This window comes from Amblyomma americanum, chromosome 6, assembly GCF_052857255.1.
Source record: "Amblyomma americanum isolate KBUSLIRL-KWMA chromosome 6, ASM5285725v1, whole genome shotgun sequence".
Classification (NCBI taxonomy): Eukaryota; Metazoa; Arthropoda; class Arachnida; order Ixodida; family Ixodidae; genus Amblyomma; species Amblyomma americanum.
The window spans coordinates 33,289,231-33,303,959 of NC_135502.1; the positions used below are offsets into that span (position 1 = coordinate 33,289,231).

General features: G+C 44.0%; 1 protein-coding gene across 1 annotated transcript in view; it reads left to right on the plus strand.

Annotated features, from left to right (window-relative positions):
* The window catches only part of LOC144136579 (atrial natriuretic peptide receptor 1-like), a 244,834-nt gene that overhangs the window by 143,021 nt on the left and 87,084 nt on the right, over positions 1 to 14,729 (plus strand). The window contains exons 4-5 of the mRNA XM_077669031.1: positions 8,674 to 8,809; positions 11,713 to 11,804. Of these exons, the coding sequence (XP_077525157.1) occupies positions 8,674 to 8,809; positions 11,713 to 11,804 (228 nt within the window). The remainder of the gene's footprint in view (positions 1 to 8,673; positions 8,810 to 11,712; positions 11,805 to 14,729) is intronic.

A 14,729-nucleotide genomic window follows, 5' to 3' on the forward strand; every position in this document is an offset into this window, starting at 1 on the left:
CGCTTCCTGAGCCATGAGCTCCTCGCTGTTTTAAATACGCGGCCAGAAAAGAAACAAAAAATTGAGGCAGAAACACACCACGAAAAACGTCGCCATGGTACAATGATCCTGGATCTCGAAGCTCTAAAGGAAAAAGTAAATAAGAAGTCCATGAATATCTGAAATGCCTCGTTCGATTGTTGCTAGCGTGCCAATCCTAACAGCTTGGCTTGAGCCCCTCCCTCATCTCTCTTATTTTGCATCATATACTTCTAACTTTCGCTACGCTCCTTTTCCTCACCCATATGCTCTCGCGACTCAAAGAAAGAGATGCATGGAATTTCTTAGACACTGCATACAACTTCACCGCCGCTCAGCAGCTCTTGCTGTGGTTCCTTTCAGAGCGAGCGTGCTCCGTGATATCGATTTCGGAGGAGCACCCCTGCCGAGAGGCTGCCGCCTTTCACTTTTTCCTCGCCCCGTTCTACTTTGTCATGCTCGTTTCCCGGCGCTGACTAACCCTCCTCCTCCTCCTCGTTCCCTCGCCCTTCCCTTTACGATCGCGAAGTTTCTGTCCCTACTTACGAAGCTAGCATTTTTGTTATCTCTCTATCACTCCTTCTTATAATTGTTCTGTGCCGTCTAGAACCGATTCACAATTACCACCTTCTACTTCACGCTCCCCCCGCTCTTTTCCCTTCCACGGTCGAAGCGAAAGGCTCTCCTTTCGGATGCTTGAATGGAGCTTCTCGCTGGAGTCGCTTCTTTCACCGCCGCCATCTCTGCGTCCCTGTCTGCCGCATTTCCCCTTCCCCAATCTATTCCCGCCCCGGCCCTTCTCTACGTCCGAGCCATTCGTTTCATCCTCCTCCTCTTCCTCGGCACTACTTTCCTGCTGTTGAGGGACCTTCTCTTTGTATTCGTGGTCGCTGTCTACACCTCTTGTCCTGTCGCTGCGAGAAGAAAAAGAACAAAAGACAAGCCAACGCTTCGCTCCGTATCTGGGTCGTTCCATTTGGCGCGGCTAGTGCAGATTCGCTTGCACTGATTCACTCCGGGAGGGCGCGCTCGTTGTTAAGAGGGCATGCGGCGCACTGAGCGGGAGTGAGGCAAAGGAGTGGAGAGGGTTAACTGCCAAAAGATTTTCGCTGCTGGAAAACATTGCTAACCTAACCTACAGGCGACGAGACGCAGGAAAAGCCGCTGTTCCAGACAGCGGGAGTTGACGATTATTCTACCCGGCTAAGGTCCATGAAGTATTAATGACAGTGAATTGCGGTTTTACTGTGATCAGAAATTAACTAGTTTATGTGTCACGCTGCATTCTCGGGACATTGATACCGATCGTTATGTTCCTCTACTTTCTATAGTTTGGACACACGAGACGTGTCCACAGCGGGCTAAAAGTAAGGCGGCCGTTTTTCGAATATGCTTGTACCCTTCATGAAAAATCTACGACGTGTCTCAAGCATACCCGGTACTATACTTACAAGCACTTCTAAGCTACCAGTGTAATGATTTGTTTGTAGGGAAACTCTGTTGAAAATAATTAGCGTATATATATATATATATATATATATATATATATATATATATATATATATATATATATACGTTCATTCCTTTGTGTGGACACATTTACCCATCACATATAAAAATATAATTGAAAACAAAAAATGGTCATGGGACCTCGATTACCGTTCTTATCTGAACATGCCCATATATATATATATATATATATATATATATATATGTGTGTGTGTGTGTGTGTGTGTGTGTGTGTGTGTGTGTGTGTGTGTGTGTGTGTGTGTGTGTGTGTGTGTGTGTGTGTGTGTGTGTGTGTGTGTGTGTGTGTGTGTGTGTGTGTGTGTGTGTGTGTGTGTGTGTGTGTGTGTGTGTGTGTGTGTGTGTGTGTGTGTGTGTGTGTGTGTGTGTGTGTGTGTGTGTGTGTGTGTGTGTGTGTGTGTGTGTGTGTGTGTGTGTGTGTGTGTGTGTGTGTGCGCGCGCGCGCGCGCGCGAAAGCCTTAAGATCGTATTCCGATGTCCTAATATATCATTAATTGTTGCAGTTTCAGAAGCTTATCCTTAAGGTTTGTTTGACGCATAAGTTATGTCATTGTCACGGATCTCTCCGGAGAACACTCGGACTGAAAGAATGGACTAGGCGACGGGTGTACCCACACAAACGCACATTTAATACACCCTACGTGACATACACACTAGAACACAAAACTAACAAAACTAACACACAACACACAGGCTATAAATACACACGACACGGGCACACTGCTACCAGCGTCTACTACTAGCGTTCTACTATTAGCGGTCGGCGTTCGTGCTCACGGTTGGTTCGGTGCGGCTGTGGCATTGTATGGATCCCGTAGCCGACGTCGAGGCGGCGTTCGGCGTGCTTGGGCTGGCGTTGCTGGCGGCGTTCGACGTGCTTGGGCTGGCGTCGCTGGCTGTGTCGTACAACCTCCCGGTCCAAGCGCCCGTGCAGGTGATGCCGGCGTTGTTGGCGTTGGGGGCACCACCCGGATGGGTGGCAACAGCGCTGGAGACACCCCTGGCTGAAGCAGGTGGTAGCGTCCTCCGTTGATTCCACGGAACGGGCTCAGGCACGGCAGGAAGTCCACGATGCGAAGTCGTAGAACGGGAGCTCACAGGAGCAGTAGCCGGCGTCGTTCTCTTCTAGCCGATGCGTCCCTGACCCGCCGGAGCCTCCGCTTCTCTGCTATCCCCTCCCTGCCTCGCTCTCACTCGCCCTTTTATAGCCTCGGTGTTAGTCCACGTAAGCCTTGTCGTCGTCTCCTTCTCTTCTCCGCCAATCATCTCTCTCCACATCACCGAATGCTTCTTCCTCTTTATTTTTCGGTTAATGCACTTCGTCTTCTTCACCCCTCTTTCCTTTAAAATTTAATTTAGGCTCCTTAATATATGTGACAGTCATTTAATGCAAGAAAAGACAAATTCATCTCAATGGCAAAATGTTTAGGGAAATCCCTCAAGGTAGAGTAGATCTACATTTGGCTGCGCTTGCGTGTAATGAGTAATTACTCCCTTATTTTAAATTAATCTCGAGTTCATCTTCAGAAAAAAACAAAAGGTAGCATCCCAACCAAACGCCATGAAGTACCACTAACCGACACTCTTTCATGGAAGGATTCGCCTTCATCCTACTGCAAAGAAGCGTTTTTGGTAAAAAGAAGTAGAATTCATGCCAAAATACAACAAAACGTTTAGCGATAGCTCGCTTGGTTCTTGAATTGCCAAAGCACACCAAGCTGGTAAAAAACAGGACTCTCGTGGTTAGTGGCCATATCGAGCAATGTCGTGGCTTAACGGTTTGCGTGCCTAATTTTGATGTGCTCCTGCTGTCCCTGTAGTATTACCCAAACCACTTTTTTTTGCTGACTGATTACACAAGGTAAGGACCTAAAAGCGTGTAGGTCTCATTTTTAAGTAACTACGAGTAGCACAGAGATCGAGAGAGATGTGTAATCTAGCCACTCAGCTGATGCTCCCAAACCAAACATTTCGAGCACATTTTTAACGCGACAACATTAAGGAGCTCGTGTCTCGGAAAAGCCGGTGTCCTCGGCTTCGGCCGTGAGTGACAAATCCCTCCTCCTCATCCCCGTGAGCGAAAAATCTCTCCTCTCCCCGTGAGCAAAAATCCTCCTCCTCCTCGCAATGTACGCCACTGCCCCAACAGATGGCGCGCGACGGCAGCGCCTCCCACTCGTCTCGTTCGGGCGCAGTGGTGCCGTGCGGGCACTCAGAAATCACGCGGTGAGCGGCGAACAAAGCAGCGCACATTTAAAGCGCGTTCACCACGAAGCTTGGGGCTTCCTGCCCGTTTGTTCGGCGCGGAAGATATGCTGGCGTTTGTGGCATCGGGTTTGTCGGAACTATGTGCCGACGAACTACGACTGCAACTTGAGTCCCGCGCGTTTCGGCAAGGTGCCTGGCTGCGCTTATTCGTGATTTGCCGCTGCACGCGTCCGTTTCACCGTACACAGCGATTTGTCTAACGGGCAAGGCGTTGCGCCGAACGGGCAATGGCGTTCCGTGGACTCCCTGGCAGTGCTGCAACACGCTCTCGCGTTCCTCTCTTAAAGGCGATCGAAGCTTAAGCGTCCTCCAATTTTTTTGTGTGCTTATGTAGAGAACACATTTCGCAAACATTTTGTAGAACTAATTACTGAGGGATAGTATTGCATGCCTCTACACTTTTTTTGCAAGATTTTTATATTTTCTAGTGGCGCTCCTTCCAGGCAGATAGCAGCATGTCGCGCTATAGGATGGGATTTTTCATCGACGGATAACACCACAGGTAATTATTGTCTGAAAGAAGATTGAATTTTTCATTCAGGAGCTTCACAAAGGCATAGAATGGGCGTACAGTTCAGGCTGGGCTCATTTAATTCGGAGTAATTTGCTGAATATGTTCCTCTAACTACCAGTGTTTCGTTTTCTGCATGTTGATGATATAGGAAGGCGCACAAACCCTTAATGTCGCTACTTGGAATAAGGGAGCTCTCATAAAAATTAACACAATTTTTGCTCCTATTATTTGCACTCGGATGGACTTAAATACCATGGTACATGAAATAATTCCCCAGAACCTGATATAAAAACTGTCGCACTCAAATTGAATTCACTGACCACTAGATTTATTCACAGGCTCCTGGAATGATTGCCCCACAGTGGTCTTAAGAACGAAAATTATTTCTCTTCTGGGTTGGCCAGCAATGAAGTGGGATGGGTTCAGGACAATAGAAAGCCGGGTTGTTCTTTCCGATTATACTGCTTTCTCTCCGTATACGCTATACAAGGTTATTATTCACAACAGGCAATATTTCTACGCTTGCGGGGACGCCTCTCTAGCACTCGGAAATGACACTGGCAAGACTAAACCTAGCATGAAGCCACCATAACTATAGCGATCATGCGGAATGCATACAGTTGTGCAGTCTATTTTTCCGTCATGGCTTCAGTACAGAGCATGATCGGCCGCGAGGCCGACATATGTGCTTACTTGATAACGAACGAGTTACTCATCAGCGTGTTTCAAGCGCAGAAAAACGACTGGATAGGGAAGCTATGCAGCTTTCACGGGAACTTCGCAATAGCAGAAAAATACATACTATTGTGGGATTCGAACGCGGGACCAACGCTTGTCCGGGGCAATCGCGCTGCCAGCTGAGATAATCAGGACAGCCAGATCAAGTGGTAGGGCGAGTATGAACTGATGAACAAGGCAAAGAACCAGCGGTGTTAGTCCTTTATTTAGGGGAAACCCCAAGGTGGTATACATTTGTAACAAGGGAGTAAAGACCCGTTGGCGACCACTCGAGCGCCGCCATATGGCAACAGATAAAAGCTATACAGCTTTAAAAAAAAATTGTCACTGGAGCAAAATTGGGCCTGGACCGGAGTTCGAAGTCGGAACCACAGTTGAGTTGAGTTGAGTTGAGTGGTTGTAAACTACCGGTGGGATTAGCCTTGCAGTTGCTGCCGGCAATTGCTCCACCGTAGCGACACTTAAATAGAAATCACAGAAACACTGTCCGCAAAAACCCAAATAGACACTCCTGAGGTCACCATGTGGAGGCCAAATCCGTGACCTGCAGGTAAAGTAGAAGAAGGCGAGAAGCATCCCTTCTACTCGACTGGCTCCCTCGCGGGAAAACAATGTCCTGAAGAGAACTGTGAGGAACTCCTGCCTTCTTGAGGGATCCGAATAACACAGCCCGTTCCGCGTTGTACAAAGTACAGCACAAGAGGTAATGTTCAATGTCACCACACACACCACACGTTGAACACAATGGTGACAACGCTAGGCCAGTCTTATACATCCACGCCGGCGTACGAGCAGAATACGTGCGAACGCGGTGCAGCAAAGTGGCTTGGTACCTTTTGAGACCCTTGGTCACACATGGCTGATGAGGAGAGCTCCACAAAGAACTGAAGTGGCACAACACCACATCTCTGAACATTTGCTTGACTTCATGAGGGACTCCATGTACTGGAATCCCGGAGAAAGCTGTATGGGCGAGGTTGTCTGCTATCTCGTTGCCTAAGACACCTATGTGCAAGGGCACCCATTGAAAACGTATAGAGAAGCCTTTGCTATGTAGATTCTGCACCAAACGTAGAGATCTAAGACTCAAAGCATCAGTGGGGAACCCGTACTCTAACCTTTGAAGGGCAGATTTTGAATCCGTAATTATGACAGTAGGTTGAGGCGTACAACACCGTAGCTTCTTTAGAGCTACACACACACAGGCTAATACTCACTTATTACAAATCTGGTCCACCATGCGAGACTCCCCTAAACCTTCGACCAGCGCTTACTTTTAAATTTCCAAGAAAAGTGATTTTGAACCATCGTAATTTCTCTAACGTTTTCTAGGTCAGTGGTACCTAGATTATAGATTTTAGATTTTAGAATTATATTCTAGAAATTCGTCAGCAATAATTAAAGCAATTTCTGACAACGTCGGTAAGTCTTGCTGGTAAGTTTGAAAGCTTTCGAGATCATTTATTTTTTGAGCATGTACGCTGCGGTAGGGTTGAATGTTTAGCGTGCATTTGCGAAACTTCCGTGCCATCCGTTTTACAAGAAGACCTGCATGAGTACACGTTTTATTTCGGTATGCTTCGAAAACATACGGCGCAGTGATTATGAACTGCTGAATGGATATACAGGCTCCGAGCAACTCGCTAAAACAGTTCAATCTAAATGTTCACTGAGCGCAAAAGTTTCAGCCCATACACTTTCGCTCTGTGTCAAAGAGTGAATACTTTTCTGCACACTGAGTTCCTAAAAAGCTAAAGCATAAACGCCTGAAGATTGGGCGCCTGGAAGCCTCCTTTGGGCACCATGAGAAAGAAAAAAAATTTGCCTCGCTATCCGACTTTTCTTTTATTGTAACATTGTGCCTACTGGTATAAAGTATTATTTACAAATATAGACACACAGTTGACTCTCGTAGGAAGCAGAATGCTAATGACTAGCTTTTCTCGAGTGGTCAAGTTTTCTTAGACAACTTATGTAATTAGGTGAACTACTTTTCCTTTGCAATCTAAAACTAAACTGTGGAATGCAAACGATACTGCGAGAATACAAATGCCCAAAGCGCCGCCAATTTATGCCAGTTCCCAACGGAAAGATCAATCCAAATTATCTCAAAGAAAAAACACAGTGAGCATTACCGCATCAGCTTTCCTTCCATTTCCAGCACTATCTCATGTTCTTTGCTTTGACAGAAGTTAAAAAAATTTTAGTGTGCCTAGTTTTGGAAAATAAAAACATGGAACTTTCTTTCTCTGAACTGTTATATGCAGTGACTATGGCTTACAAGTTTACATTTTCGAAAGTCAAATCGTGTGCCTTCTATTGCACTTTTTCTTCGTCTGCTTCTAGCATTACCTAAGGAGCCGTGCAGCAGCCAACCATCCATGATACTCCGTGAGCAGGAGGTAAAGAAGAGAAAATAAAGCAAAGTAATATATTCCACCAAACTAGATGGGCACTGTTTGCACTGCATTATACGGGTGTAGCTGCTTACCGAAACGGTCAGACTGAGATGGCAAAGGGCTGAGCAAATATTGAAACCATAAAGACGGGTTCTTTCGACCATGGTCAGTTTGTTATTTGAAATGGTAATTGGTCGGCGAAAACCGGCGATTTCCTGTTTACCATATGTAAATGTGTTACCAACCCATTGCAGTGGGTTGATTCTGTGATGGTATTGCTTGCACAATTGTGCGGAGAGAAAAGGAAGTTGTGCTGTGTTGTGTCGCGTTTTATGGCACATAGGCAACTAAGGCCATCAGGCGCCAAGCACATGCAACGGAAGTAAATTTTTCCTTTTTTTTACACGCTCATGCCGCATATGTGCGTAGCAGCACAGAAAAATGCCTTCTCAACAAAGGTGCATTTGTATGGCGCGAAATTTAAAAAAGAAGAGAAAGGCAGCAGATTTCTAAGGGGGCATTCCGCTCTAGGCAAGCATATGGCGTCAGACTAAAAGCCATAACAGCCAATGTGTTCCTACTCTTTATAAACGCTATCAAAGTATACGGCACGCCAAGATAGTATTATATTGGACACAAAATTATTTACGTGCCCCGTTAGTATTAATATTATTATTAATTTTCAGGCTGATTTTTATGATGCCACAGCAAATGCATAAACAGACACTTATAAGCTGTGCAGGCATCAAATCCGAGCATTTTTGATAGGTTGTAAAAACTGTTCTCAAACGATTATCCATATGTATGTTAATATATTGCGGATTCAGCAACAAACTCTTCATTACTCCCAGAATGACAGAAAGTCTCTCTCATCGTCCTTATATTTTTCTACTTGCTAAAGTCTTTTCAGTTACCTCTCATTAAGTTCACGTAAAAACCTTATCGATGTATTTTCTCAACTTTGCTTATCTATCGTATAAAAGGGTTAGGTGCTATCTGACTGAGGCCGCTGTGTGCTCATTATTGTTTTGGACTCCCTGCTTGGGCTCTCGGGCGTGAGAATAACATACACCGATTAATCTTCTAGTAACTAAAATAACTACGGTCGACAGCTGAAGGAAATAACTTTCAATGTATTGCGGCAGTAAAGTTCGAAAAAAATATGACAGCGTATCATTTTAACCATTTCTTGGTTCTCTTCTATTGCAGGTGAATCCATTTGTTTCGGCCTTCTATGAAGCGGTTATCCTGTACGCCCTTGCTATCAACGAAACGATAAACGACGGCTTTCCTATCACAAACGGAAGCTACATCACGCACAAGATGTGGAACAGAACGTTCGAAGGTAGGTTTGCGCTGTCTTCCGAACACTGCTGCATTTTGCTTCCTTTAAATCGATCTGCAAAACTTTCAAGTCTCTTCAAAACTGTCAAGCCTTGAGGTTCCACTCAGGTAGCCTCCGATAGACACAGTTTACGTAGACAAATAAAGAGCTGATTGAGTCTTCTCCTGGGGCGAAAATTTTCCGTTATTTTGAGATAAAGAGCTTCAATCGGATTCTCCTAAACAAACCTACGGATTGCTTTCCGTATTGACCATTTTCAGATGAAATTACAACTTTCAGTCATAACTAGCGAACATCATCACTTGCTCTTCCTCTCTCTCTAAAAAAAAAAACATATTCTTAGTGTTTTCCTCTGTAGGTGTACAAATTATGTGACCCCTGTCATTCCATCAGCCTCTCGTGAATAAAGCAGCTGTACAATGCGCGCATAATTCTACAGGGCACAGTTTCAGATATTATCAATAACTCTATTATTTTTTTAGGCCTACGCTATGCACCGGTTTGCGGCCTTTGGATCCACTGTGTGAACGATGCTTGCCAAGAAAAAAAAAGGAATAAATACAGTAAAATGCCCGCAATATAACCAGCCTCTATATGTAGCCTTCAAAGATTACGTGAAAGCATATCACTCAGTCGAAACCTCAACAGTCATGTAGACATTGCGCAATCGTGGTGTAGATGAGCCTTATGTAAAAATAGCGGAAGATATATATTACGCCGCACAGCCACCACAGTCCTCCATAAAGCAGCAATAAAATTCCAATATGGAACGGCGTCAGGCAGGGAGACACAATCTCGCAAATGCTATTCACCGCCTGTTTACAGGAGGTATTTAGTGTCCTGTATTGAGAACAGTTGGGGACATGAGTAGTTAGAGAATATCTTAGTAATCTGTCATTCGCTAATCACATTGTCTTGTTAAGGCAATCAGGAGATGAACTGGAAGGCATGATCAATGAGCTTGAAAGGCAGAGCAGAACGGTGGGTTTTAAATTGATGTGCAGGAAGCCAATCTAATGTTTAAAAGTCTCGGAAAGAAATTTCAGTTTACAATCGGCAGCGAAGTGCTGAAAATGATAAAAAAATGCATCTACACAGGGCAGGTAGTGACCTCAGACCGAGATCGAAAGAATAGAATAGCTAGAAGAATAAGAATGGAGTGTAAAGCACTCGTTCTCTCCCATCATGAATGGCAGTTTATCAATATCCCTCGAGAGAAAAGTGTTCAACAGGAGTATCTTACCACTCCTCATTTATGGGGCAGAACCGTGGAAGCTAGTTACGAGTAGAGTTCAACTTAAATTAGAGATAACGCAACATGCTATGGAAAGGAAAATGATAGGTGTAACGTTAAGAGACTGTAAGAGGTTAGAGCGGGTCAGAGAACAAACGCGGGTTAATGAGATCCTGGTCAAATTCAAGAGGAATAAATGGCCAAGGGAGAGGCATATTATGCGAAGGCAAGATAATTGACGGTCTTAATATTAAGGGTAACGGAATGGGTACCAAGAGGAGGGTGGCAGAAAGTTAGGTAGGCTGATAGGATTAAGGAGTTTCAAGTATAAGGTGACCGCGTCTATCACAGGACACGGTAAATTAGAGAGATATTGAGGTGGGCATAGTTAGGCTGATGATTATGATAAAGAAGAAATAAAGTGCAATAAAAAGCCAAGAAATGCACACAGGCTTTAAGGAAAAGCGGCCGCTTCTGAATGTAAAGTTATTATTTCGCGTTCGAAGGACGTAAGGAGCACTGCTTGGGAACACGGGTGGGGCTCTGCTGTTTATGTCTAGAAATTCGCTGCAGAAAACTGGGGGAGCGAAGATTACTTTTCCTGAAATATTTTCCGACCGAACCAAAATGGAAACCTGAGAAAGAAATTGGGCTCAACCGTAACAGAGCAAAATCCGGCTCGCTGAATTTTATTTTGACACTTTCATGTGGTAAAATCATACAGTCAGTGATGAAATTCTCTTCCAATTGCATGTGCCATGGACAAGCACCTTCATTCATTGATGTTCCACTCAAAAAGGGCGCCTTTAGGTAGTTTTTTTTTTGTTGTTCATACTCTTAGTTTGCGATGACTGGGGATGAGGCAACTAAATTAAAGGGTGATCTCAGGCAAACTTAAGTTATTGCCAGGCTATCAGTGACTGTTCACAATGGTGTGTCAAATTATCACTCTTCTAATTCTTTCCATTATTTTATTGGATATTTATTTTGTGTGGCTGAGGGCTTTTGTTTTGATTACTGATCAAGCAACCTTGTCTCTTAATCCCTTCTTTAGTTGTATGTTACACAATATGTCAGGCCGTTTCATAGAAAATACCTGTGCGGTTGTGAGCAGAAACTTTCATTGCACTCTCAGGAATTTATTTATTCATTCTACTAGGTTTCTCAAAGTACCTCTATGACCTCGCGTCCCTAATTCTTTCTGTCGCGTCAAGAATAGACAGGTTAACTCAACCTAAAACTCGGGCAGTATGGAAGAGTCGTTTCGCAAAGTTTTTAAAAACTAAGTCCTCTTCAACGACGTCAAGTGCTACGAACGGCTTCTAATTAGGTTCCCAGCATGACGCCTCGGAAGCAAAATTATATTATTCCTTGTTTCTCATTTCGCTAAAAGAAAAAAAGAACATATAAGCGGAATTCAGCCCGCACCTCGTCCATCGCGAATGGCTATCCACTGAGAGGCACGGCGCTATATCGATAATCATGTTTCGCCTAATTTACCCGCACGTCGCTGGGCTTTTAGCCGGCGAGTAATTTTAAATCAATTTATGAGGGCGTGCGTGTGGTCTTTTCTTGACCGCCTAGGCTGCTCTGCAGATGGTGTCGGCTGGCCCGAAAGCCTTTTTGATTTCGCATTTTGTCGTGTCGTTGTTTTTTCCTCCGCCCACAGGGATTACGGGAACGGTAAGAGTAAACGAGAAAGGAGACCGGGATTTGGACTACTCTATCTTGGACATGAATCCAGAAACAGGCCAATACCAGGTAAGCCTCGGTACGTCGTGTGCGCTGGGACGTGATTGGGATCAAATGTTTAGGCAACTTGTCAGGTTTATTAGTATGTTGAAGCAATTTGGGCGCGAGAGGACTAAACTTAATCAGGCAGCGTGCTTTGGGTAAATAAATGTTTTCACGTCAAAGAAGTTTAAAAGGTAAAGATTTGGCACGTGTGCTAGAGCCTTATTTACAGATGTCCTTTCAGTGAGAACCAAAAGTCCTTCTTTTGCACAACGGCAATATAGCAGTATCATATAAAGAAAAGAAGGAAAATGAATGTGTTATCAGAAAAAAAGTAAGCTAAGACAAAATTTTTCTTCATATCAAAGGTTGGCCCGCAAAAAAATGAATTAATAAAGGAGATTGTTTGAAAATATGAATATGGCGCATGAAAGCATAAGAACTTGCCTAGCTAACACTAGACGGGTCCAATTTTCTCCTTCTAATAAGAGAGGCGGCGTGTAAAAGAAAAAAATATCCTTGGGTTTTTTCATGAGCGCATTAATTTGGTTAAAATTTACTCGAAGAAACCTTGTCTTGATTAAGTTATTTAAGCTATGAAGAAAAGATAAAGGCGTGTTTTCTTTTTGATGATAATACTGAACGTTTTATAAAATTCTCATACCGTGAGCACAAGAGAACTTTAAACTGAACTTCAGTAGTATTACCTCACTCAGTTCTACGCAGCTAACTTTTTTTAGGCCGAAGTTTCGTTAACTGCTAAGAAATGAGAAGAAATGAAGACCATCGTATATCGACTTAATAATCTTAAAGTTTCAACTATTGCCAAAGTGCCTCGCAGGCAAAGACTTGCACACCACGTTACGAAAGAGCTTTTCTCGTAACGGACAGATTGTGAGACCGCATGCGTTGCCTACTTCAAGAACGTATGAGCACTCTGAGCGTGCTACAACCCTAACACTCTACAGGAAGGTCGTCTTGAATGATTTGTGTAGCGCCACTTTCCGCGCTTATCAAACACACTCCATTCATTATTTGCAATACACGTGTATTACAATACATGTACTTTAGCAATACTTACGGAAATTCACAGGAAAAAAAAGCGAATGTCAAGAGCAAGCAAAAAAATAAAGAGCGAGCGGTTACGACAGGGCGTCACGGATCGCTGGAATAAAAGGGGGAATTGTTCACGACTGGGAAGTTAATCATTTGACATGACAAAAGAGAACGCACCCATCTCAACAGAAAGGACTACAAGTCCCGCGTAATCACACTGCCGCAGGTACTGAGTCTGTTTGATGCGTATTAAGTAGGTCAAATCTTGCTGGATAAACAGTGCGCGTCAACTGAATCCAGGCCGCAAGGCACGACCGGACTTTATTTGTAATCGAACACGAAGCCAAGCGGATCACACAGCGTCCAGCTCAAAGGCTCTGTTGTCCAGTGTGGCCAGGCTCGCTGTAAGCTGACTCCACTGCCCTGCATTACCGTGGCGATCTAGTCTGCGTGCCCTGGGAGTCTAGGGAAGCCTGAAGCGCGTGGCGGAGTTCATTTTAGTTTGCTCATTTGTAAACCGCGGAAGCAGCCAAGTTGAATGCGGGAGTGCCGCTAGTTAATGATTGGCAACGAGAGAGCGCGCAGGCCTCAATTACGAGAAAACTGTTCGTACTGAGGCAGCTTTTTCGAGGATATTTTTTTTCTTGTAGCTAAAGAAATTAGTGGAAATCTGATGACAGCTGCATCAGTTAGGGCAAATGAAGTGGGGCTTAACAGAACACGCATCCCTGTGGGCAGGCGTTTAAGGATGCTTTTAGCGGCCCATCCTTTGCCACTCATCCCTCCGATGCATCCCTGAAGCGCGTGAGCAGCAGTGGAAAAGGAAGATTTAGATCCCTCTCACCCTTCTCTTGTTTTTGAAACAAAGGATGAGCGCCATCCTTTCACCTTTGTTGGGGAATGAAATTGCATGTTTCTTTTCTTCCGCATGTTTTCTTAAAACAAGTACTTTCTTTTTGAGAGTTCTACTTGGAGGCTGTGAGTCAAATGCGTGATAAATGAATGCTTGCTACGCTGGCAACTCCCATGCAAGACAAAGCTGTGGCTCAGTTCATCTCGTAGATCGTGGATCTAAAGAGTGCTTTGAAGAGAATTAGTTTTTGTGCCTACCCTCTTTGCGTGTTTTTCTTTGGGTCTACCATTCTGTGAAGAAGTTATGAGACGTGATAATGGAACAGAAGTTCATGTTCAAGTTTATTGTTATTGCATGTACAAGAATCGGGCTTACATATTATATACAGCATCAGGAGGTCCCAGAGTGAGAAACTGCCAGGGGGACCTTCTATTATTAGTGGGTGCATAAGAGTATTAGAGCAGCAAGTAGAGGGCAAACAAACAAACAAAACAAAAGAAAAAGAAAAAAAACGCGTCAAGAAATACAATTCATAGGGAACAAGTGCAAATAAATAGAAGACAATTATATATATATATATATATATATATATATATATATATTAAAAACAGCGTTATACAGTAATATCACAATAAATAATCATAAGCAGGAATATCTAGTAATCTGTAATAAAAATTTGGCTCTTCTGCATATTACGAACAAAGAAAAATGCAAAGTGTTTTACAGAAACATGAAGCCTAACGATACAAGGTTGCTATCTTCTATGAGGAGCGCGTATGAACTATGTAGCATTAACTTAGGATATTCACCGATTTATCACTAGCGATGTGCATATCTACTAGCGTTGAAGCCTCTTTTAATACAAGGGGTTAAGAAAGACAAACGTCAATTGACAATCAAACAGCAGCATGAGACGAGACATGCACAATTCCGCAGGCTAATACCGTCTACGCCCACTGAAAATGCTACGCCCATCTCCCCTTTTCTCTACCATCGCCCTTCCCCGCCCTCACAACAAGACTCGCTAACGATACAACCCCAAC